The sequence below is a fragment of the Cygnus olor genome, chromosome 2 (assembly GCF_009769625.2).
Source record: "Cygnus olor isolate bCygOlo1 chromosome 2, bCygOlo1.pri.v2, whole genome shotgun sequence".
Lineage (NCBI taxonomy): Eukaryota > Metazoa > Chordata > Aves > Anseriformes > Anatidae > Cygnus > Cygnus olor.
Genome location: NC_049170.1, coordinates 138,711,710 through 138,737,460, shown reverse-complemented (window position 1 = coordinate 138,737,460; position 25,751 = coordinate 138,711,710). Strand labels below are relative to the sequence as shown.

Below are 25,751 nucleotides of genomic sequence, written 5' to 3'. Positions count from 1 at the left end.
GTAACATTTTTCCATTTGCATTTGTTATACCTTTCTTAGAAATATTTCAAAAAATGTCTAACAAAACTAGATTCTAGACTTCCTGTTCAGATCTACTTTAAGTAGTGAATGTAGAGAGATCTGGACAGATTAGAGAGCTGGGCAATTGCCAGGAGGGCCAACCGTATCCTGGGGTGCATCAAGCATGGCATTGATGGTCAGTCGAGGGAAGTGACTGCCCTGCTCTGCGCTGGTGCAGCCTCACCTCAAGTACTGTGTGCAGTTCTGGGCACCACAGTACAAAAAGAATGTGAAACTATTGGAGAGTGTTCAGAGAAGGGCTACTAAGATGGTGAAGGGCCTAGAGGGGAAGATGTATGAGGAGCGGCTGAAGTCACTTGGCCTGGTCAGCCTGGAAAAGAGGAGGCTGAGGGGAGACCTCATCACAGCCTACAGCTTCCTCATGAGGGGGAGTGGAGGGGCAGGTGCCAATCTATTCTCTTCAGTGACCAGTGATAGGACCCGAGGGAATGGTGTCAAGCTGCAACAGGGGAGGTGCAGGCTGGATATCAGGAAGAGGTTCTTCACCAAGAGGGATGTCGTGCACTGGAACAAGCTCCCCAGGGACACAGTCACAGCACCAAGCCTGTCAGAGTTTAAGAAGCATTTGGACTGTGCTCTTAGTCATATGGTCTGAATTTTTGGGTAGACTTGTGTGGTGCCAGGAGTTGGACTTGATGATCCTTATGGTTCCCTTCCAACTCAGAGTATTCTATGATTCTATGTATTTTTAGTCTTCAAACAGAGGAAATTATTTGCAAGCAAGTGTGGATGAATTTTGTGAATGAAGATTATAATATCAAAGGCAACAATTTTTTCTTCAGCTTAAAATTAAACAGGAAATGACACGACATTACCTTTATCTCCACTGCTTCTTCCACATTCCTCTGCATTTTCTCCTCTTTCTTCACTACCTTCAGAATCCTCTATCTCTTCAATAAGTATTCTTTTTCCTTTGCCTTCAGTCTTAGAGACAGGCTTTAAACCTTTCAGTTTCTTTTCAGTCTCTAGCAGATTTTTCTGCAACAGAGAAATAAACAGTAATAGAAGAAGCCTTTTTTTATAGGTATATAAATTGTAATTTATACCCAGAAAGTACACTCTGTTAAATAATACATATAAGGTCCTGAATATATAATTATCCTGATAAATGTTACCAATACCAAAAAGAGAAAATAAATGTGACTTTTCCAAGAGTGAGTATCAAAACCAAGATTAACATTCAATTTCTGTCTCTTAGAAACTTAATTAGAAGATACCACACAAATGCATACATTCCTTTCTTTGCTTAAGCATAGATAAATAAATAGATGTAGATTGTATTATTGTGACATCTGGCATGGTCTACTCAGAAGAGACCCATGGAAAACAGGCTCTTTCCAGAATCCCTGAAAAAGCCCAAAAGCAGTTTATCAAAACTTATGCTATCAGGAACTCAGCATCTGATAGATATTTGATGGACTAATGTGACTGATGGAACTAGAACCAAAAGAGACAACAATTTCTTAGCAGTGTAGCAGAAGGACACTGTTGAATAATGAAAAGCTTTGCTCCTCGTGTAAGAACTGCAAATTAGATAATCAGACAGCCTCTCATTTCCATAAACATTTTTGGATGAATCAAAAAAATGCTCCAACTGCACTTCATTTTCAGAACAGAGTAAGACACACCCAATATTATGCTCTATTCTGTTTTGTATTCAGTGCTCTATGAGGAAGTGCCATTTCAGCACTCACTTCAACAAGAAAAAGATAAAGGATGGGAAAAAGCAAAGATTCATGTGGAAAAGTGCATTGAAAAACTCCAGTTACTGACAAGCAAAAAAATCAGTGACTCAGCATATAAACATTCACTCTGCATGTGTTCCGTATATTTTTAATTAGCTCAAGAGTCTTTTGAGGATCCTTCAAGCAGAGTAACTCAAAAAAAACCAACACACTGTGTCACCTACAGAGGTCTCAGCCAAGGCAAAAAAGCTGGCACGGATAAGGACAGACTTTTGCTTTCAGCAACAGCAGCATTATATTCAGCAAAGGTACTAGTGTATTTGGATCCCTGGAAGAGTGTACTCACAACGAGTACCATATGTCTGGTATTATAATAAGTCTCAGCACAGCCTTTGCACAAAGACTTTTGTGGAGTTTGTCAGCACAGACTCAGAAGCTATTTAGTGGTTCAGTCTTGTAAAGATGAAAACAAACAAAAGTGCTCTTTCCGAAGTCAAATCTAGAGAGAGGTGTTCGAAAAGAGAAAAAGAGAAAAAAGCAGGCAGGTCGATTCCTTGGTTGATGTGAACTCTGGAACTATTCTGGACAGGAATTTAGCTGCAAGAACACCCCAATGGGCATGAACGCAGTAGGTGGTGAACTTGATGTACAGGCTTGGACCTCCCTAACTTTTCTGGTGCAAGCAATAGCAGTATTGGATCGAGTAACTCCACAGAAAGAAGTACTAATCAGTAAGCTGCTAGCAGCTTAAAGTGTGCAACAGTAAGAGCTAAATGGAATTCATGTGATGAGGCAACTGCACAGCATCCAGGAGTCATGTTATAAAATTGGGGGTAGCAGTATGATGGACTCCTAATTAACAGGTGAAGAACAGTTTAGTATCAAAACTGCCTAGTATGGAAGATTCTCAGGACAGATAGCATCCAAATTCAAGGACTGGGTTCTCAGCCACAAGACACCCTTAAGAAAATACCAATGGAATGATACAAACCAATCTTTTTCTACAAGGACCACATCCTGACCTTGAGTTTTCAAAGAAAGCATCCTGCTTTCTTAGGCCCAGAACTGACCTAGAAGGGTCTATATTTTTAAGAAGGTATGCAAGGCTTTTCAAAGAATCATAGAATCATAGAACGGTTTGGCTTGGAGGGACCTTAAAGATTATCTAGTTCAAACCCCAGCCATGGGTGAGCATACCTCTCACTAGATCATGTTGCTCAAAGCCCCATCCAGCCTGACTCTGAACACTTCCAAGGACGGGGCATCCACAGCTTCTCTGGGCAACCTGTGCCACCCTCAGAGTAAATAATTTCTTCTGAATATCTGATCTAAGTCTACCTTTTTTTAGTTTAAAACCAATACCCCTTGCCCTCCCACTACACCCCCTGACAAAGAGTCCCTTCCTCAGCTTTCCAGTAAGCCCTTTAGGTACTGGAAGGCTGCAATGAAGTCTCCCCAGTGTGTTTTCTTCTCCGGGCTGTACAACCCCAATTTTCTCAGCCTGTCTTCATAGGACATGTTCCAATATATCCATGTTCTTCTTGTGCTGGGGAACCCAGAGCTGAACACAGCACTCTAGGTGGGGTCTCAAGGGAGCAGAGTAGACAGGGAGAATCACCTACTGCTGGTCATTCTTCTTTTGGTGCAGCCCAGAATACGGTTGGCTTTCTGGGCTGCAAGTGCATGTTGCCGGCTCACATTGAGCTTCTCATCAACCAACACCCCAGGTCCTGCTCCTCAGGGCTGCTCTCAATCCATTAATTTTCATTCTAGCATGGAGATGAGAGATGAGTATTTATAACGTCACACTGAAGTGAGACCAGAACCCAGGTCTTCCCCTTTCAGGTTAACTTGACCAACACAATAGAAGTCTGGCATCTCCTTGGATTTTTTTTCTTGTGAATTATGTGTCAAACTTCAAATGCTCCTACCCCGGTGGATCTTTTTGACAGAAATTTCCAAGTAACTTTGATCAGCCAATGAACTAATACTGTGAGCATGTTCAGCAGCTAAATTTTAGGCACCTAAATTACTTTAATACAGAAGACTTCAGTGCTTATATGTTCTAACAATTAAGTAGCAAATAGAATATTTGATCACATTCACGTACCTAATTTCCATCACAGGCTGCTAAGTGGTGTTTGGAAACTGATCACTGGCACAGTAGACCAATCATGTCCTCAGAACTCATATTCAAATCAAACGATACAAATGGTATGCACTTTATCCTACAACTGCTTACAACCTTTTTCTAGTTATCTGTGGGTCATGTATCTTTACCTTAGCTACAGTGTTTTCTGGTTCAATGCACAATACTTTGTTCAGATCCTCTACAGCAGTCTCGTAATTCTTCAGCTGATTGTTAACAGTGGCACGGCGCATCAGAGCTACAAAGGAACAGAGTATTGTATATACTTTAAAAGCATAAAGTGGATAACTAGGCTATTTTTCTAGACATATGAAGTATAAGTGTATGAACTATAAGTGTAAAACAATTTTTAAGATTCTGAGTTTACTTCATAATGACTCTATATTACTAATTACTGTTCTCTTGATTGTTTTTAATGATGTAATTTCACTTGCTGAGATAGCAATCATGACTTGTAAAACACCTTCTCATATTTTTCCAATTTGTTTGCTCCTCAAATGCAAATACTGTATTCAGGCTGCATTCAAGCCTTTGTCTTCAGAAAGGATTAAATCAGCAACTTTCATTGTTTACAGGTTGCTTGTAAGGTGATTAATACTTCAGTGTTGTCATTATGTAAACAACATATTGCACAAATACAAGAGCACTTATTGTCATCATAGAAAAAATGAGTTGCTCCATGCTTCTGCTTAAGTATAGCCATTACAGATCAACAGGACGGACTGTAAAAAACCTCCCTGACCCCCCAAATACTGTTAAAATTATTTTGGGGAGCTAATTTCCTCCTTCTTCATACTTGGAACTGATCTAAAGCTCAGTGAAAACAAGAACATGAATAGATACGAACCATTTTATTTGCTAGAAATAAACTAATACATAAAGGCACATATATGTTAAACTTTACCTTTTACGTTGTCAGGTTCCATGTCTAACACCTTCTCACAATCCTGCAAAGCACTGTCCCAGTCCTGAAGTTTTATTTCTGCTTGAGCTTTGTTATTGTATGCAGCTGCAGTGGGTAGTACTGATATACTCCTGAAAAAGATGACCATGATGCGCTCATCGTTAGAAAGCCTGAATGTAGCATCATAGAATCATTAAGGTTGGAAAAGACCTCTAAGATCATCTAGTCCAACCATCCACCTACCACCAATAATGCCTACTAAACCATGTCCCTAAGCACCACATCTACTCTTTCCTTAAAGACCTCCAGGGATGACAACTACACCATTTCCCTGGGCAACCCGTTCCAATGCCTAATCACTCTCAGTGAAGAAATTTTTCCTAATATCCAACCTGAACCTCCCCTGGAGCAACCTGAGGCCATTCCCTCTTGTGTTATCGCTTGGTACCTGGGAGAAGCTCCAGGGCCTTGATGTCTTTCTTATATTGAGGGACCCATGATTAAGCTGCACACAATGATTTTTAGTTCTCCTAAACAGAGGTTATTAAATCAATTTTCATTAAAAACACCTGAGAAAATACTACCAATATGATTACTTCAAAGAAATTTCTAATCAATTTATTTTCTCCACCCACTGTTTATCATTTTATTTTTGTCAACCTGCCCTTGAATCTCAATGGTTTTGAAAAATCTGAGTAACTCTGTGACACCTGCAAATTGTCCTATCACTATTCATCCACTTCTTTCTGATAAATAAAAAAATCAGTATCAGGATGCAACAGCACTTTAAGTATTCCTCTGTAAGACCTTTTTGCAATGTTGAAAATAATCTAATTGTCCTATTGCTCTAAAAATAATGTTCACAAGTAACAATAATTAAAATAATACAATAGTACATACTCACCGAGTGTAATATGTCACTGCTTCCATGTAATCTCCACTGGCAAAAGCTTCGTTGCCCTTTTCTTTTTCACGAGTAGCAATAAAGATCTTCTCTTTCTTTGTCATGCCTAGAAAAAAATTTATACATCACAACAATTAATGACTTGCACACATGCAATCACAACATTGTCAGCTAAAATACTTTGAATGCCATATTCTTTAAATTACGTTTAAAACAACCGGTATTATTAAAAGACAATTTTTATTACATTTTCTATAATAAAACTAAATTCTTTTGATATGCATACAATTCAGAATACAAGATGAAAGAGGTTACCCCACCATTGAATTATAATAGCAGAAGTGTGCTTTATATTTTTACCTGTCTCTCTCAACCTAAATGCAACAAATATTTTAACTGATTTATTAACTGATTTATTTTTTTAAATATGGCTTCACTCTCAGTTGACCTCCTAAGAACTTTTATAATCTCTAGGTGCCAAAAAATATAGACAATTTTACCTCTATAATTTACTTCTTCAATTTAGATTCATACTCTATAACACAGCATTACAGTTAAAGAAAAAAATATTTCTAAGGCATTACCAGTTGTGTCTATTTTCTTTTCAATTAGAGGGAGACTTGGCCTATTAAAGAATCTTGATTTTGAGTTATTTTCTTCACCTCCTTCATCAATTTTAGAACACTCCTTTTCCACGTCAAACCTTAAATTAATAAAAATGACAAATACAATAATGTTGCACAGTAAGAGTCCTCTACTAATAGAAAGCCATACTTTATATTTCCATTTTAAACCAGAGGTAAGCAGGCATAAAAGCAGTGTTCAATTATCCGTGACTAGTTAGGAAAAATAAAAAAAGTTTAGTGTTATCTCCTTTCCTCATGTTATTTTTTCCATTTCTCCTGCATATATATTACCACTCCTTTTCCCATCCCTTCTGCTCAAAACCAAAAAACAAATAAAAAAAGTCTACCAACCCCCCTTCTCACCATCTCCAACAAAAGACAGGTGAAGTTTATGAAACTGTATCTTCAGGTTTGATTCCACTTCTATCAAACACCGGTATTAACCTTTGTTAAAAACACTGAAGGAATGTCTTTGAAGTGATTAATAGTGTAATTTGAGAGAAATTTCAAAATATTCTCAGACACTTCCAAGATTACAATGAAACAGCTTTTGAAAACAGTGTATAGGAATTTATATTGAATAAATATTGCAGCTATAATCCTACAAAAACATACAGTAATAACCAATTCCTACACTAAACTTTTCTGTTTATGACAATGGAAGATAGCCTTTGCTTTTCACAATAGTATTCTCACTCTGATTCTACAACATCTTTTAAGGAGTTAGAGGGAAGCCACTAGTGCAAAAAACAGAAGTATGCGCTTTGCGCCTTCCACAGTCAATAATATGGGGGCATCAAGCTGTCATCCAGCTGGGGAGGGTAATATGCCACCATTACATTCTTCCAAAAAAATGATAAATTAAGCTATTTTTAATTCCATTTTCTTAATGTACCTCCACAGACTTGTATCTTAGATGCTGAAAGAAAAAAAGAAAACTGAAACAAAAACATATTTTATTCATATTTTCTGTTGACTTGTTATACTTCACAACACTTGAACAAAAAATACAAGACAACCTGTTTTCAGTTAGCAGCACCACAACGCATCATTTGCTATTTAACAGAACATTTATTATGAAAAACATAAGTTTCACTGAATTGTTACAATTCCCTGAAAAGTTAATATTATGATTCTGGAAAATATTTAAACAACAATCCCCACTCCCCCAACTGTGTTCCATTATAAAATAAATAAGTTAATTAAAAAAATAAATATAAAGGGCTTAACATACTTGTCCCATTCACTGTAATCCCGTGGTATGTTTTTCTTGTATCTTTGTTTGTTTTGTAATTTTTCATTCTGAAAGAGAAACAACCAGCCTGTAAGCCTGTAAGACAATTTTCAAAATAGGAAATTCAGCTTTTTTTGTTTGTTTGTTTGTTTTTTTAAATTTCTGCAATACATATCCGTGCTAATTAACACTGTTCATGACTAATTTCAGCATAGTCTTGAAAATTTCATTCATCTTGCTTTAAAGAACATCTTTATGTATTTGATGGATCATTGTAATCTGTCTCACACTTCCTCTCCACTGCCCTGTTATGTGTCACAGAGGTGCTGGATAAAACTTTCAGGTAGAAGAGATTGCTCTTCCTAATTAGTATCTTGTGTTGCCATCTTCTAAACCATCCTTCCAATACAACAATGAACTCTACTTACTCTTGGAAAACCCCAGCCTTGTAATGCGATGTTTATCACTGAGATTGAATCAGTAACCACATTTTAGCCTTGTCATTCCCAAGAGAATGCAATACACAGATTCTGACAGCCCCTGAAGCCCTCTGAACAAACTTAAAATAAAAATCTGGTTTGACTCGTAGATAGTGTTTCTACTTATTTGACAGACTCCAATCAAGCTAAATCCCAAGATGATTTACTCTCATTCTAGGTTTCAGACAACGTCCATCATTGATATTTGCCTTAACTAAAATTTATCCTTAGGACAATTTATCCTGTAGCAATCAGTCCCAATAACTGACTCGACTGACTTGTATCGCAACCCAGCTCCTGTCCTAATGGAATGTATTTCCATAGCCACCACCTTTGGCATCTCTTCCACCTCTGTCATCAGACTTATGTTTCTGATAATGTCCCTCCCTGTTTGTTGACTTCAACAATATTCAACAGCAAGGTGTGGTTCCAAACAGGTATTCCATAGTCGTACAGCCAGTTCAAAATATTCCCGTCTACTCTTCGCTGGCTGTTCAGCCCTCCTCTTACCCTGCAACCCATCTCTCACCAAGTTAGACCAGCGTAATTTCTTGTAGGATTGCAGACTTACAATTATCTGGGTTCAAACAAACAATTTAATAGATACTACAGTGCAACCCCTAAATATCTGTACCAGTGCAAGTGAGCATGTGTAAACTGAACCAAAGAAACAAACAGAAACCTCTTAAACTAGCTTTACCAGTGGTGACACTGTTACAAGGAAACACTTCTGAAGTTGAATATAAACACCTCAATTTACATAAGGCAAATGTGACCCTTCCTATAAACACCTATAGCTATCTATAATGTTAGGTTACATAAGCTTTTGTAGTATTCGACTTCAGAATTACTCTTAATGTTCTCAGTCATTCAAGAAGCTAGACAAAATGACATACATTTAGTGATTAATGCATGTTTGGAGGAGGTAACTCCTAAATATGGCTTCCTGGAATATTACATCATTATGTATGTATCCTGGGGTATATTACAAACTTTGTAATTTTTAAAATACCAAATCTCTTTTCAAACCAGAAGCCCTTAATTTAAATGAGCACAAAAAAAAGATGAAACTCTCAGAAGAACATTTATAAAGTAATTACACAAACTTGAACACATCCTTTCATAAGGCAGAATAAGGCAGAAGCATTGACTCAAAATTTCAAAAATCCTTAATATTCTAGGTCTCATATTCTTGGGACCATTGTAACCAAATTGTGGCTCCAATGGAGTAAGGAATTTCTCAATCAGTAATATTTCAGAGCATCTCATCCAAGAGCCTTTCATGAAAAAGCTACATTTGCATGCTGTATTAACTTCTCATTGGTACTTGATATTACAGGCAGAGAACAAAAAAAAAAAAAACCAACCCTCTGCCCTTGTCATGTTTCTTGCCAAAACTCAAATCGCATGGATCCCAAAGGGTTTTGAAGCCCAGTGAGTTATGTCTGGATCAAAAAAAAACGAAGTAGAGACTGGATTTAGTTCAGATGACAAACAATTTGGCCTTGGTTCTCCTCTGGATCCCATACTAACACGTTATTATTCTGTGCCAACTAACCAGTATTCTTTTTCAATTTGGAGTATCCAAAATAATATGAGGGCTATATAGATAGCATCACAGTAGAGTTTCATAAAATAGAACTTGGAATATATGTTGCATGCCCTGGACTGTAGCCCATTGTGTTTGGCAAAGGAACCTACATCTACTGAAATCTCATCCGTACAATATTCTGGAATTGAGTATTTCTAAACCCATGCTTCCAGGACATGCTTTAGTTCTGTCCTGGAAAAAGGGAGGCAGCAAAATTGATTAAGTAATATGGACAGTTAGAAACAGAAATATTCTAGCTGTCTTCTCCAGTCCTCTTTTATTCTACAGTATAGTTGTAACCTCAAAATTCTAGGCAGTGTGAAATGAAAACCAGGGTATTAAGAAACTTCCATAGTGTAAAAAAGGGAAGTTTTACATGAAGTATTTATCTATTCAGCGTTGGAAAATCTTTCCTATGACTTCACACCAGTAAAAAGAAAACACTATATAGAGATATAAGCTATGTAGCGAATTAAAACTGTACTTTCATATATAACTATATAATTATGTACTTATATAACTGTAATTATATTTAGCATCAGCTCAAAAAGCTGTATAGGCACAAGATGCTTCCATTTACCAAACTTGTACCCACTGGTGTAATCCATGGTTTTAGGGTCAATAAGGATTTCCAGAATTGGCTTCACTGAAGTTCCTGGAGTTTTTATGCACCACATCAGATAAATATACACAGTCTCCAATCAAATGGAAGGGTTTGTGGATTTCTTTCTAGCAGAGAGGATTAATTTATCATACCAACTTTATACTTGATATCACATTACAAAATTATGTGATTATAGTGTAAAAGATAGTTACAGACCTAATTGATTAACAAAATATGTTTAAAAAATTACTACCTTGCCCTTAGCTTTATCAAGTAGAAAGAAAACAAATAACAACTGATTCAAAATATTAATCTTTTTTGAGATTTCGTTATACGGGTATCTTAGTGTTCACTATAGAAGAAGCCTTCTTTTATTCAGTATTGATCTAGTAGTGGTGTAACTGCACTGCTACATAAAAAAATTGAATTCTAAAACACAATGTCAGGCCTCTCTTTTCTCTTCCAGGAAAGGTTACAATTATTTCAGAGGTAGTCTTCATTAACAAAAGGAATGAAAATCATATACCACAAATAACACATAAAGCTGTATCTGGGTTTCCTTGGTAATAACACTAATACCTAAACCTTGCATGGAGAATAAAAGTAATAAAAACTTAGAATCATTGAATCATTTAGGTTGGAAAAGACCTCTAAGATCATCTGGTCCAACCTTTAACCTAGCACTGCCAAGTCCACCATTAAACCATGTCACTAAGGTCTCCAAGTTTTTTGAAGACCTCCAGGGATGGTGACTCAACCTTTTCCAATACTTCACAACCCTTTCAATGAAGAAATTTTTCCTAATATCCAACCTAAACCTCCCCTGGCGCACCTTGAGGTCATTCGCTCGTCTTATCACTCGGTGCTTGGGAGAAGAGCCTGATGCCTACCTCACCACAACCTCCTTTAAGGTAACTGTAGAGTGTGATAAGGTCTCCCTGAGCCTCCTTTTCTCCAAACTAAACAACCCCAGCTCCCTCAGTAGCTCCTCATAAGACTTGCTTTCTAGACCCTTCACCAGCTTTCTTGTCCTTTGGACATGCTCGAGCTCCTCGATGTCGTTCCTGTAGCGAAGGGCCCAAAACTGAACACAGTACTCGAGGTGCAGCCTCACCAGAGCTGAGTACAGAGGGACAATCACTTCCCTAGACCTGCTGGCCACACTATTTCTGATACAAGCCAGGATGCTGTTGGCTTTCTTGGCCACCTGAGCCCACTACTGGCTCATATTCAACCGACTATTGACCAATACGCCCAGGTCCCTTTCCACTGGGCAGCTTTCCAGTTACTCTTCCCCCAGCCTGTAGCATTGCAGTAAGTCTGCAGACTTACTGAGGGTGCACTCAGTTCCCTCGTCCAAATCATCAATAAAGATATTAAACAGGATGGGTCCCAATACCAACCCCTGGGGACACCATGCAGCATTTAACCCAACAAAGCATACACCTGTCCAAGCAGCCAGTTTCTCTTTGTACAGCACATATGGCAATAACTTTGCATTCTCCATTATCTTGGTATGGTGTTTAAATACTGGCTGACAGTAAGAAGTAGTTTCTGACAATATAGGAACACAAATCAGGCACTTACTAAAACACAGTAATTCAAATCAGTAATTTGAATGTGTTACATTAACAATTAAGAAATACCACATACTCCATAAGGGTCTGTTCTAATTTAAATTTCTAACTTCCAGAAAGAAAAATGCTTCAGTGAATTTGTTATGACAGTGTCTCAGAATTACAAACAGAACATTAGGAATCAGACTGAAGCCATCCATAGTAACATCTGACAATTCAAAAAAAATCCCATTCCCACGCCTACTTTTCTGGCAATCCCACCAGTAGCACTGTATATAGTATTGGTAAGATATTATACGATTATATATTGTATATATAATAGTAAGATACAGTAGAATGGCAGAATACAGCTCCTGGCATAGCTTCCTCCAAAAGGAACCTAGTTCATCTGCTTTAATACCACTCTGAAATGTGAAACAAACACATACAAGGGTGTTTAAGGAGATTTTCTTCAAAAATGAGTTCTTGATCAGAATTATAACATTACTACAAGATGCATGCTAGTACTAAAGAAGCACTTTTGTTTAAGCATTGGTCTCCTGCAAGACAGCTTGAAGATTTTTGTTTTCTGGTTAACAAAATATTTAAGAGAGGCTCAACGAATAGAAGTTCTTACAGATGATATTTTCTGATTTTAGAAAGACATAATTAACATACGCTTGTAAAAATAAAGCCTTAGAAAACTGGAGATACCTGATTAGCAGGAAGACAGCTGCTGGAACAACGAATAGGTGGCAAGTTATCTTGTCCTTCAAGCAGCGTGTCTGTTCCCAAAAACTGGGGTTTATGATCATCTTCACGCATTTCTGTCACCCAGCTCTGAAAATAAGTAATACATCTGTACCTTAAAGCAGTAGAACAGATACACATAGTCTACAATGATCCAAACAATTATCCTTATGATGCATTGCTTTTAATGGAGAAAAGCAATTACGAGGAAGATGAAAAATAAAGTTTAAAATCAAGCTTAAAAAAATAATTATTAAACATAAGCTTAAGTTCCTTACTCTAGGTTAAAAGGGTTATTTTTGTAAATCACATTGCCAGTTCGATCAAAGATAATGATGAACACAGTAGGAGTTACATCCACACCTGCCTTTATTGTTTTTTCCAGTCAGGAAAGGGGAACCATTTTAAAGACAAATATGCAAAATAAAAGCAAAAGTGCTTTTAATCATTCAGAATCATAGAATGGCTCAGGCTGGAAGGGACCTTAAAGATCATCTAGTTCCAGCCCCACTGCCATGGGCAGGGATGCCACCCACTAGATGAGGTTGCTCAGGGCCTCATCCAAGCTGGTCTTGAACACTTCCAGGGATGGGGCATCCACAGCTTCTCTGGGCAACCTGCTCCAGTGCCTCACTGCTCTCTGAGTGAAGAATTCCCTCCTAACCTCTAATCTAAATTTCCCCTCTTTTAGTTTAAAACCATTCATCCTTGTCCTGTCATTATCTGAATGAGAAAAAGTTGTTCTCCATCTTTTTATGAGCCCTCTTTAATTATTGAAAAGCAGCAATAAGATCACCCTGGAGCCTTCTCTTCTTCAGGCTGAACAGCCCCAGATCTCTAAGTCTTTCTTCATATGAAAGGCCTCTGATCATCTTCGTGGCCCTCCTCTGAACCCGCTCCAACAGCCCCACATCCTTCTTGTGCTGGGGGCCCCACACCTGGACGGAGCACTCCAAGTGGGACCTCACGAGGGCAGAGCAGAGGGTGACAATCTCCTCCCTCCACCTGCTGGCCACTCCTCTGTGGATGCAGCCCAGGATGCAGTTGGCCTTCTGGGCTGCAAGTGCACACTGCTGGCTCGTGTCAAGCTTTTTGTCCACCAGAACCTCCCAAGTCTTTCTCCGCAGGGCTGCTCCCACTGAGTTCTTCTCCCAGTCTGTTCTCATGTCTGGAATTACCCCAACAAGAGGTGCACTTAGACTTGCTGAACCTCATTAGGTTCATGTGAGCCCAACTCTCAAGCTTGTCCAGGTCCCTTTGGATGGCATCCGTTCCTTCTGGTGTATCGACTGCACCACTCATCTTGGTGTCATCTGCAAACTTGCTGAGGGGGCACTCGATCCCACTGTCTCTGTCGTTGATAAAGATATGAAACAGCACCGGTCCCAAGACAGACCCCTGAGGGACACCACTCATCACCGACCTCCGCCTGGACATAGAGCCATTGACCACCACTCTCTGGGTGCAGCCTTCAGGCCAATTCCTTATCCACTGAATGGTCCACCCAGCAAGTCCACATCTCTCCAATTTGGAGATCAGAATGTCATGTGGGACTGTGTCAAAGGCCTTACAGGAGTCCAGGTAGATGACGTTGGTCGGTCTTCCCCTGTCAACTGATGCAGTCACTCCATCAGAGAAGGCCACCAGATTGGTCAGGCACGATTTGCCCTTGGTGAAGCCATGCTGGCTGTCCCAGATCACCTCCTTGTCCTGCACGTGCCTTGACACTGCTTCCATAAGGATCTTTTCCATGATCTCCCCAGGCACAGAGGTGAGCCTCACCGGTCTGTAGTTTCCTGGGTCCTCCTTTCTACCCTTTCTAAAAATGGGAGGGATGTTTCCCCTTTTCCAGTCACCAGGGACTTCACCTGACTACCAGGACTTTTCAAATATGACGGAGAGAGGCTTGGCAGCTACATCAGCCAGTTCCCTCAGGACCCTGGGATGCATGGCATCAGGCCCCATAGAATTATTCTTGTTTAGTTTCATCAGGTGGTCTCTAACATGCTCTTTGCTTACAGTGGGTGGGACTTTACTTCCCCAGCCCTCATCTACGGGTTCAGGGAAACGAGGGCCATGGTAAGCCCGACTGTCAGCGAAGACTGAGGCAAAGAGTTATTGAGTACCTAAGCCTACTCCACGTCTTTTGTTACCAGTTCACCCGTGTCGTCCATCAGAGGGGGTACACTCTCATTGGCCTTTCTTCTTTGACCAACATACCCATAGAATCCCTTCTTGTTACTCTTTGCATCCCCTGCCAAGCTCAGTTCCGTTTGTACCTTGTCTTCCTGATCCCATCCCTGCACATTTGGACTGCATCCCTGTACTTTTCCCAGGCCAAGTGTCCCTGCTTTCACTGCCTGTGCATTCCTCTCTTGTGCCTTGGTCTAGTTTGACCTAGACTTGGTCTAGTTTGACCAACAGGTCCTTGCTTAGCCATCCCTGTTGTCTGCCCTCCCTGTCCACTTTCTTACACATGGGGATGGAGAGTTCTTGTACTCTAAGGAAATCATCCTTAAAGACCTGCCAGCTCTGTTTAGCTCCTTTGTCCCTGAGGACAGTGTTCCAGGGGATCTCATCTACTAGGTCTTTAAATAGCTTGAAGTTCACTCTTCGGAAGTTCAGGGTCTTGACTTTGCTCTTTGACAGACCCATATTCCTCAAGATCACAAACTCAACAAGGGCGTGGTCACTGCAGCCCAGACTGCCTCCAATCTTGACCTCTTTAATGAACTCATCTGCATTGGTGAGCAGCACCAGGTCCAGTAATGCTTCTTGTCTGGTTGGTTTGTCTAGTACCTGGACCAGGAAGTTATCCTCAACGCACTCCAGGAATCTCCCGGATTGCTTACAGCCTGCTGGGTAGCTTTTCCCGCAGACATCCGGGTGGTTGAAGTCCCCCATCAGGATGAGAGTGTGCGAGCATGATGCTTATCGTACCTGAAGTAAGAATGCCTCATCCACTGGCTCCCCTTGATCAGGTGGCCTGTAGTAGACCCCAACCAAAAGGTGACTTTTATTGGTGTGGTCCTTAACTTTCACCCACAAGCTCTCAACCTGTTCATAGCTGTTTCTCAGAAGCATCTCTTCACAATCAAACCTTTCCCTAATATAGAGAACAACATCCACCTCCCCTCGTTCCCTGTCTGTCTCTTCTGAAAAGCTTATTAAGCACTGGCAGAATCTTCCTTAAAGGACTAGAAATAAATGATTTCAAACAGAAATAGCATAATATGATTAGAACATGTTGTAAACAAAATTTCCTCTAAGTTATCCAAAAGATTCAGAAAGCAACAAAAAGCATCTGCCTATCTTCTCATAGAATCTATTAAAAAAATAAACAACTATGCTTAATTTCTCATAAAATGAATGTTGCTGCTTTACTTTTTCCTGCACAATTCAATTCATAGCATGTTTGCTTCTGGGCCAGAAAAATAGTTGCTTCATATACACATCTTTTCTTTTTTTTTTTTTTTTTAAATCACAGGTAAGGGGTGCTAGTGTCATTCTTCACTATAAGAGAATCTGTTTTTCATATAAAATACCATAATCTAAAATGCTTATGCTCATCTAGACTTCTTCAGTATTTTCAGCTGGATAAAGTACACTTCAGTTCCTACAGTATAGAAACAGTATAGAATATTCTTCTGCTTTTATATACACAGATTGAGAAAAGTGGATTTCATAAATGTAGTTTGCAATTATTTTGTGCTTTTTTGAATGAAAAATAATACATAAAGAAGTTCTGTAGAATTATAATGGGCATTAAAAATTCAGTAGCGTTAATAAATTAAACAAACAAACAAAAAACAGAATTCTTCTATCACTTCCTGATTTAATCAAATAATCATGTTCTACTTAAGCACAAGATGAAGTTGAACAATCACTCCAGATTGATACATCAAAGTGATTACATTACTGACCACTATAAACTAGAGTAATACTGTACCATCAGTTCACCATTAATTGTTTCCCATTCTTCAGCTGTAAAATCAGAAGCTGTGGCTGCAGGCTTATCTTTCCTGAGAGCTCTGCTCCCTGGGTCTAAATGCTCAATGCGCTTTTCACAAAACAGTGTCAGGTCGGGATAACATCCCTCTTCACCAGACCTTTACAATGAAAGATATTAAAGTTACAAAAGAAAAATCTCCATACTTTTCTGCATACTACAGTGACTATAGAAGACTGTTTTCCTGTTACAACTGAATTCTATCATCTCCTAGTATCATTTTGATCAGAAAATTGCAGCGAGTTAACCTTCAGCCACTTTCCAATGGACATACATACACAGTTCACAGTGCTCATAAAAACGTTCTTGTTGTTTTCAGGAAAAGTTAAACAGGTATGGCATCTGAAGTTAACACAAATATGCAAGATAGCTTCATGACAAAACCAAAATCCAGTGGCAGCATTTGAGAAAAAGATGGAATTGAGTTACTCAAACCTCTTTAATGGGTTAAAACAGGACTTAGATTTTTAGTTTAATCATCTGGATATTTTTAACATGACTACTTTAACATCATATTTTAATTTCTAGTTTTTAAATTAGAAAGGCACAAAGAGGTTCAAAGACAAATAGGATATTTAGGTCCAAGTTCCTCTGAATTTTACAGAAGGGGAATAAAATTAATAATGAAGTTAAGAAAATATGTTTACCTTAATACCCTGAGAATCTTTTCCAGGTGTTTAACATCTGTGCATTTTTCAATGAACTTGTAGTCCAGATGACCAATAGGTATTTGATAAGTTTTTGTGGTTCCTTGGTCCAGCAAAGATGGTACTGATTCATCACCCATAACTAAATAGTAAAAGAAGAAAAAAAAAAAAATCTATGGACATCTAGTTATCTTTTAAAGCAACAGTAATTTAAGGAACAGGCCAGGTATTACTTTGTTATGCAAGCAAAACTATTGCCACAAAAGTAAAAACCTCCAATTTGAAGACCTGATCACACAAACGGTTGTTGACAGAGGTCTACTGACAAACGTATGGTTATATGTAAGATACATTTTGGAAAAAGAATATGCACAACTTTACTGGTTCTGCATGGCAGAACATATCAGAAAATCTTAAAAAAAACGTTACCATATTTACGCCTACCCCTTTACCTGCTTTTCTTTAAACATGGTATGGTATTACTTATTTTAAGCAAGGGCGGTCACGATAAAGAAGATGATGGTGCAGGGACTTCTCTTTTTTTTTTTTTTTTTTCCAGAAGGAAGATGATTCACTGCATCTTATGGAATGATAGCCCTTGTCTTCTCTGTAGCCCAAACTAATCTGATTGTTTGCCTTCCCTCACTAACTGCGTTTTCTGGGTCTCTGATTATATTACCGTACTAATATAGATCTTTTCCAGTATGTATGTAACAGATGAAGTGAGGTGTTCAAAGTAGACATTTCCTGTCTATCTGTACCTTTGAACTGCTTTACTGCATTTTTTTTCTACTTCAATTCCAAGCTCTGCTCCACAGAGCACGCTACATTGTGCTTAAAATGCTGTTATTTTAACAGGTATTATGAGGGCAGCCAGCCAGGCGGCATGTGATGATAACTACGTGCAGACACGAATCTAATAAAAATAATTTTTTTCTAATGTTGTGCATAATTATATTAATTTGTAATAGTATGAAATGTTTATAATACAGCATAATTTAAATAATAGGCGGTCGTAATTAGGTACTGCATAAAGACAGGATTTGGCCTCTAGAACCTACAGTTTTGGTATAGGAAAAAAAAACACGCATGGAGAGACAGAGGAATATGCAAAATAGCTAGATAATAATAACACCCAACCCAGGCAGCAGTCACAAAAACGCAAGCGTTTACACAGCTGCAGGAGTTCCACAAGTCTCCGGAACACGGAACAAACCAGCCCTCATCCCCAGGCTCCCTCACCCAGCTCTCGCGCAGTGCGGTGTGAAGGACACCGGGTTGAACGGGAGCTCTCCACCCCGCTCTCCGGCCTTGCAAACGGAGCCTTCGGCCAGGGGGCAGCGACCGACCCCCGGCATGGCGGCCGGCCCCGGCAACGGTTGCTATATACAAGATGGCGACGGCCCCCGGCAACGGTTGCTATATACAAGATGGCGACCGGCCCCGGCAACGGTTGCTATATACAAGATGGCGGCGGTCGGCGCGCAGGGCAGGGGGAAGGACGGGGCGGGTTCCGCACCGCCCTCCGCGGCCGCCCCACACGCGAGGCTCCCACAGGGCCCGGTTGGGTCTCGGCGGAGCCGCCACCGCCGCCGCCTGAGGGCCCCCGGCACCCACCTGCCCCGTGCTGCTCCGCCTCCAGGACAGCCGCTGCCCGGCCCGCGTGTACCCCGCGCGTACCCCGCGCAGGCGCAGCGGGGCTATGGCGCAGGGACACGGCACATTGCGGCTCGGGGACGTCGTTCTTTCCGCCAGGTGGCAGGGGTGGAGAACCATAGAGAAATCCCTCTATGGCTATTATAAATACATGCCCCGCGTTATGTTGTGTTAAATAAAACGTCCCTTGTTATAAATTAAAAAGCTCTTTATTTTTAGAAGTGATTTGACTCTGGAGAGTTTATTCACCTCAGAAATACAGCAGTTTGGGGGTTTGGCCTTCATAAAACATCACCAGTCTACCTTCGACATACAATTTTATCTAGCCTAAATGTACAATTTGATCTAGCTCCTCGCCAGTTTCTCCAAAGCTGTGTTATCTACAGCACCATCGCCTTCCTAGCCTTGTCCCAGACCCGGCCACATTTGCTTTCCTCAGCAGCCTGCACTCCCCGCTCTGAGCAGAGGCTCCTCTCCATCACCTGTCAAAAGGGCCTGAACGCGGTCCCACCAGGCTTTTTGTAGCACGAGCACCTACCTCTTCCGTGGGCAGTTCCTGAGCAGACACTCAGGAAAAATAGCTCAGCTTTTGTTCCTGTCTTGCACGCAGAATGTACATGCTTACGCACACCACTGCTAAAACTCAAACTGAAACTTTATTGCAAAAACATCACCCTGCTGAATGATTTTCCAAGGGAAATCCTAGACAAATTTCTTAACAGGAACGATCTGGTAAGATAGCCAAGAAAACAAAATGGCTGTAAATTTTTTTAAAATCCCATTTCCTAGAACAACCCACTATAGTTCATTTATGAACCAGTCAATATATGACCATATATTCCATAAGAAAGGTATCTTGCTATATTGATAGGAAGTTAAACCTGTTATGTCATTATTAAAAGCACCATTGGCACTATTATCAAAATAATAATTTACCCTACCATTTCAATAGGGTAAATTAGTATCAGACACAATCCAGCAGTATTTTATAATACTCTTCAGTAATAAGGGTATTTTAGTAACACGTAACACTTTCTGAACAAACAGATGCATAGTTCTGGCTAATAAATACAAAACAAGCACTTTTTATTACAGACTCACAAAAAGTCATCTGAAAAGCAAAGTGGTATTATTTTAGCCTTGGGACCCTTACCCAGGGTATCTTTCAACTACAGTCCTCCTTCTTTTCTTGAGTACAACCAAGTCACACTGGTTGGAAATTTGTTTACACATGCTTTGTAATTTTTATACCAAATTGGATGCTCTCAAGTCCTTTGATACTTGCTCTTTTGAAATCCAAATCTGTGTTTCAGACCTAACTTTACATACCCTTCAATTTATTTCTATTGGAACTTATTCAAACCAAGATTTTATGCAGTTCATAGGAGTCCAGAGCATTTAATAAAGTTAAGATGCAAGTAAGGTTTAGATGAGAGCCATGAAAACAAGATTAACTCAAAACCAAATACAATACCAATGAATTTAACAGACTTCTATGTACTCTGACTAAAATTTAAGTCAGTTTTAGAAACCTGTAGTAGTACAGACAAAAAATACTAAGTGAAGTTTAATATTTTAATATCTCAAAACAAAACTATGCATTTGTACGTTAACAGATTTACAGAACAAAGTCAGAAATAATAAACTGCAGCATAATAATCAATATATCTTCAGCTCACATCACCGGGCATCAAAAACCACCACTGGAATGGTGCAGTTAAGGAAAAACGTGTTGTGGTTGGGAAGGGAAAAAAAGAGAGAAAGATCAGGGAGAGAAAAGGAGGCACTGAGGGAAGACTACCCAAATCTAAAGTCACAAGTAACCATATAAAAGCATTTAGAACTCATTTTTAATTAACCCCACAACACTTTCCTTTCTTAAAAGGCTGCATGATATCAACCATACATTATACATCACCCACAAGACTATGGTGATTATAGTTGTCATAGTACATGGAAAATGAGACAATGCACCAGGAAACAAGGTCCCCAATTACACAGCAGAGATGCCTCTATAGTCTGCTCTACTGTATTGATTTTTGGCTTTGAAGGATTCTTGCACAATTACTCAAATTTTCCATGTTGTTTACCTTAGATGCCTTACCCCAACTCACACCTCCCCAAACGCATTCATGTGACTTTGTAAAAGGATACATCTCTTTGTCCTTTTCTTGTACATTATTCTGTACCCGCATTCGCGGCATCTGATGGGATCTCTTGCCTTTATTTCATTTTCTGTATGACATTCTGATGTGATGGAGGAAGAGAATTGGAGTGAGTAAATAAAAACAGCACTGTTAATGCATAGACAACTTTCAGAAGTCTTAATTCTTACTTGTGGCAAAAAAGCATAATACAGAAAATAACTTGTAGTGAATTTGTATAAAGAACTGAATGATATTAAGATTCTGTGCAGAAAAAAAAAAATTGGCAAACTTCACTTTTTAATATCAAAGAGGACCTTGCTAGAAATCACCATATCATTAGTGGTATTGAGAATGGTATGTATCCTGTACAGTTGACTGTCTACTAATGAAAACTTCAGCTCAGCCCCGCCCCCTCAGCCTCCCAAGTTTATTTTCTTAAGTCTCCAAAACACCTTGACTCTTAAGCACTCAAATTCTCTAATGTTTACATTTTTAACTTATCTATAGGTGAAAGAAAATTTGACTATTACACTTTAGTAAAAGTTGAGTGACCATACTGTATTTCCAGAAAATCCTCACCCCAAAATGCACTAAACAGAAGTTTGTCCTGTGGAGATGCAGGACTTCCACACAGCAACAGAAGCTCTAATGAATTACTTCCATATCGCTGTCTGTATGTATTATTAGTATGCTACCATATACGTGGTAGCATCAGTGAGTTAAATTTAAAAAATCATGAGGATTCACAATGCTATTTTCATTTATTCAGTACTATGATTATGCATTCTTCATTATAAGAACACCAGATCTCCAGTAACAAGGAAAAGAATTCACTAATGTCTTTTCTTTACCTCCACAAATGTAAATCATTGGCTGCTGCTTTGGAGGCTGAACATCCTTCTGTGAATCCATATTCTACATAAATAAAAAAACAAAATATACACAGGAGTTTTTTTAAAAGGCATACACAAATATTGAAACATCTCCATCAAAAATCAGCAGAAGATGAAAAACTTCCTCGAAGTAAATACAAATTCCAACTCTATTTGACACACACCAACATAGGATGACTCACATTGGAAGAGACTTCAGAAACTTATTTAGCTCAACTGCCTTCTCAAAACAGTGTGATCAGGTTGCACTGAGCTTCACCGACTGGGTGTTGAAAAAAAACTCCAAAAATGTAGTCTGTACATCATTATGTATTAAAGATAATTTTAAACACAAAAGGCAAATAAATATTTTCTTTCTTCCCTTCAACCTTGATGGAAACAGAAAAATAAAACAATTCATGTACCATTCACGTAACAACCGTGCTATCATAAACAAGATAATCCTCGCCTTTTTTCTGCTCTCGAACAACACTAGCTAACCAAATTCTAATCTAATGGATTAGAAATCCTGGGAACAGACTGTAGGCAGGAAAGTAATATGTGTTTAAATAAATAAAATAAAGAGGGGCCATATAGAAGAAATTCCACCCTCAAAACCCCAAGATAGGTCTCTATACCTAACTCAAGATTAAAGTTAGATAGCCTAGTGGTACACTTCAAGCACCTCTTAGTGCTCTATTGTAATGGTTTAAGTTGTTCAAGCTTATTTGGAGGCAAGTATTCCTTCTCATTATCAGACAACAGTTAAGTCTACTCCACAAACATTTAATGAAGTTTTAAGTAATCCCAACCTATCACATAAATATGTTTGCAAGCATCAAGGTTGTTACAATAGAGAAATAGCAAACAGTTTTTCTCCCACCCATTCTATGACAGAAGATGAATATCTCCTTGCAGGTTTTTGGGGTTGTTGTTTCTGTGCCCACTGACATAGAGAATAGGAATTCCAAACTATTAGGTTATTAAATGACCTTCACAATGCTTCCTCATGAGCATGAGTCCTGGACACTTTCACTTAATTCCCTGGTATATTTCCCTGATCTTCACAGTTTGTTCCAGTATAAATGCACTTGGGACTTAAGGACAGAAGGTCAGGCTTGACAGAAACAGTTCATCCTTTATGTACAGAAGTCTGATCAGCAGATGCCAAGCCCCCTCGCTAAAAAAAAAAAAAAAACACGCTATGCCATTCCATTCTAGATAACTCAAGATAATTCATTAAACTCTACAGCTTTTAAGTAAGTCTTTGCTCTACTGTTATCATAGTAGCACCTTAAAACACGCGTTATAGCTTTATTGTATCATGAGCTATAGTAAGGTATTGGCAGTCATCCCCTGGCACTTAAGAAGAGCAGTATCTTCAAAGTGAACCAGACTAAGGAGGACCAACTACCACAGTTACATCTGAAGGTTGAACTACCAGTTACAGCTTACTCGAGGCACTGCTGGCCATGCAGCACAACAACACAGCTGCAGAAGAGAGCAGTGAACTAGAGCTCTGTATTTTGCAGGGAGACATCATCATTTCGCTAGCGTCTACACATCCAGCAGCTAAAGCACAAGCTGGCACAGCCAAAAGGCACACAGACACACCTGCGTGCTACAAGCATTAAGGGTCACACCACAACTCACCACGAGGACGCGGAGCTCCAGCCACGATCGCCGAGCCCTCCAGACGTACCTGCGGGAGAAACAAACGCATTCCTTAGCGTTTCGCTGGGGGCAGGCTGCCCTCCTCGCAGCCCCCTAGACACCCTCTAGAACCCCACAGGGATTTTAACGAAGCTTCCCTGCTCACCCCAGCCGCGAAGAGAACCGCGGCCCTTCTCGGCCTCTCGGCGCCGGCTGATGACGACGCGGCGCCGCCGCCCCTCCGAGCGGGCGGCCCGGGAGCGCCGCCGGGTGGCGGGAGCGAGCCCGGCGCCTGCCGAGGAAACCTGAGGGGGCTCCGCGCTCGTCCCGAGGCCTCCGTGCTTTGGGTCAAACTCTGTGGTTTTCAGTTGGCTGTACCTCTGTGCAGACTCAGCCAAAAATCCTGCTGCGGCTCGCATCGTGCGACTGCAGAATTTTAAGCCGCTGGACTGTCTCACCTCGAGGTCCTTGTTGTTTTCAGAAGCACGTTAAGGTCCTTGGATAAAGCTAAATTTGGTACCTTGCAGGCTGTGTGTATTCCTGCTTTAAATAAAATTCACAAGCTATGATACTATATATTTTAATTGCAGGATCGTATTATGGAAGAAGTTTAAATTTCAGTGTTTCCAGCATCCTGAGCAGAAATACTCCAGCATACCGAACCAAAATAGTACAGCCAAAATATGAAATGATACTAAGTGCTTTCTTAGTCCCTGGTGGTGTAAATGGTGTAAATGACAAACGTTCAGTAGGCATTTTGTAGACTGTTTTCTTTACTCAATTTCACAAGAATTCCACCTCTGGAAAACTTTTAAAAAATATTGTTTTGTAAATATTCCGATTTAATGACTTCATCATTCAAGAGACTCCCTTGTTTAATGAAATGTTTCTCAATACCAAATAAAAGGCTCTTTCTCAATGCTGAAAAAAGTTAAAACTCTTTCTGAATACTGAATAAAAATTATTTTCTGAGCAGCCAAATGGGTTGTTACCACACGAGATTACCAGTTATAACTTACTGATGCTCTCATAGTAGCAAATCACCTTCATATGTTACCTATAACTTATCTAAAATTAACTTGAGGAACAATAAATATTTGCGGTTTTCCTAATTTTGTATTTAAGTTACACATAATAAAAATACATTCAAGATTTTAGACAGCTCGCCTGTTTTTCCATGTTGCTGTGTATAAATAAAGCTAAACATAACTTTTGAGTGCTAGAATAAAACACGTGCAAGAGAAACGACAGGTGAAAGGCAGCGCTATTCATGCTGATTCGCACTCCCCCAAATTTCCTGTCTGTGTCCTCTTCGCGACGGTTTTCTTAAGCGTGAGCTGGTGCGAAGAGTTTTAAGCAGAGGAGAAAATAAAGCATGAACCATAGCTTCACTTGATAATGCATATCAAGTAATTAACATTCCAGAAAGTAAACAAACAAAAATCAACCGATAATGTTTCTCCGGGCTCTTTTTTTTTTAAGACGGATTTGTCGAGCCGATACTGTAAAACTGGTCTACTAATTATACCTCCATGAAAAAGACAATTAAAGTTAATTATGTGAAAACAAGGTCTCAAAGAAATCACGCAATTGCTTGATTGTTGCTATCGTTTAACTGTTCTCTCGGAAAAAAATAGGTTTTATCAGGTGCCTCGGTTCCTTGCTCCGTTTCTGTCAAAGCCCTCCTTCAAGAGCAGCGCTATCGTGATAGAGCCCAGCTTTGAAGGGCTGATAAACGCCAGTCCGGGGGTGCTCCGAGGGTTGGGAACATGTGGGACTTGCCTGCTGTCCCCGTAGAGGAAAAAAATCCGGGGGAGTAGCACTGATCGGCAGCCAGAGTAAGGGTTCGTGGCTGCGGGATGAGGTGCGCAGGGTGCTCGGGGGAAGGCAAGGCGCTCGTAGCCTGCCCGTCAGGGCGTTGCGGGCTCTCTCGCATTATTTCGTTTTAAAATTAAGGTCCTCAGGTTTTTTTCTGCCCGCTTGTGATGCGTTTTGTTAAATGGTGTTGTTTGGTGTGATGTTTGTGTATGTCTCGTTAAGCACCGTAACTATAATTTGTTAAATTCCTTGGATTTTTTTTTTTTTTCATTTTTTTTTTCACCCAAAACTTTCACAAGTTTCTGGGGGTTTGAGAGAGACAGACCTCACACCTTGTGTGTGCCGCTTCACGGAGCTAGCAAGCTGCCCTTTTAACAGAAAAAGCG

At 39.7% G+C, this 25,751-nt stretch overlaps 2 protein-coding genes across 8 annotated transcripts in view; both read right to left on the bottom strand.

Moving 5' to 3' along the window:
• SPAG1 (sperm associated antigen 1) overlaps window positions 1-19,782 on the bottom strand; it is a 43,928-nt gene extending 24,146 nt beyond the window's left edge. Inside the window, exons 1-10 of one of the 4 annotated variants that reach the window (XM_040548611.1) lie at window positions 18,837-19,782; window positions 17,220-17,361; window positions 16,513-16,672; window positions 12,528-12,653; window positions 7,584-7,651; window positions 6,308-6,426; window positions 5,724-5,829; window positions 4,820-4,950; window positions 4,047-4,153; window positions 897-1,059 (exon numbers count right to left, since the gene is read on the bottom strand). In XM_040548611.1, coding sequence (XP_040404545.1) covers window positions 897-1,059; window positions 4,047-4,153; window positions 4,820-4,950; window positions 5,724-5,829; window positions 6,308-6,426; window positions 7,584-7,651; window positions 12,528-12,653; window positions 16,513-16,672; window positions 17,220-17,359 — 1,120 coding nt within the window. In that variant the 5' untranslated portion in view covers window positions 17,360-17,361; window positions 18,837-19,782. Of the gene's footprint in view, window positions 1-896; window positions 1,060-4,046; window positions 4,154-4,819; window positions 4,951-5,723; window positions 5,830-6,307; window positions 6,427-7,583; window positions 7,652-12,527; window positions 12,654-16,512; window positions 16,673-17,219; window positions 17,362-18,461; window positions 18,667-18,836 lie in introns of those variants that run through there. The other 3 variants (XM_040548613.1, XM_040548612.1, XM_040548615.1) reach the window with 3 other exon arrangements.
• A 654-nt stretch (window positions 19,783-20,436) lies between these two features.
• Window positions 20,437-23,811, bottom strand: POLR2K (RNA polymerase II, I and III subunit K). Of its 4 annotated transcripts, none has more exons than XM_040548618.1 (5): window positions 23,714-23,811; window positions 23,548-23,596; window positions 21,874-21,937; window positions 21,030-21,122; window positions 20,437-20,578 (listed from the first exon to the last, which is right to left on the bottom strand). In XM_040548618.1, the coding sequence occupies exons 3-5, from the start codon at window positions 21,932-21,934 to the stop codon at window positions 20,556-20,558; spliced, it is 177 nt and encodes a 58-aa protein (XP_040404552.1). In that variant the 5' UTR covers window positions 21,935-21,937; window positions 23,548-23,596; window positions 23,714-23,811; the 3' UTR covers window positions 20,437-20,555. The 4 variants fall into 4 exon arrangements, with proteins under 4 accessions (XP_040404552.1, XP_040404553.1, XP_040404551.1 ...); XM_040548619.1 differs by having other exon boundaries at window positions 23,509-23,596; window positions 23,714-23,800; XM_040548617.1 differs by lacking the exons at window positions 23,548-23,596; window positions 23,714-23,811 and adding an exon at window positions 23,597-23,712.
• Between the last annotated feature and the right edge of the window lie 1,940 nt (window positions 23,812-25,751).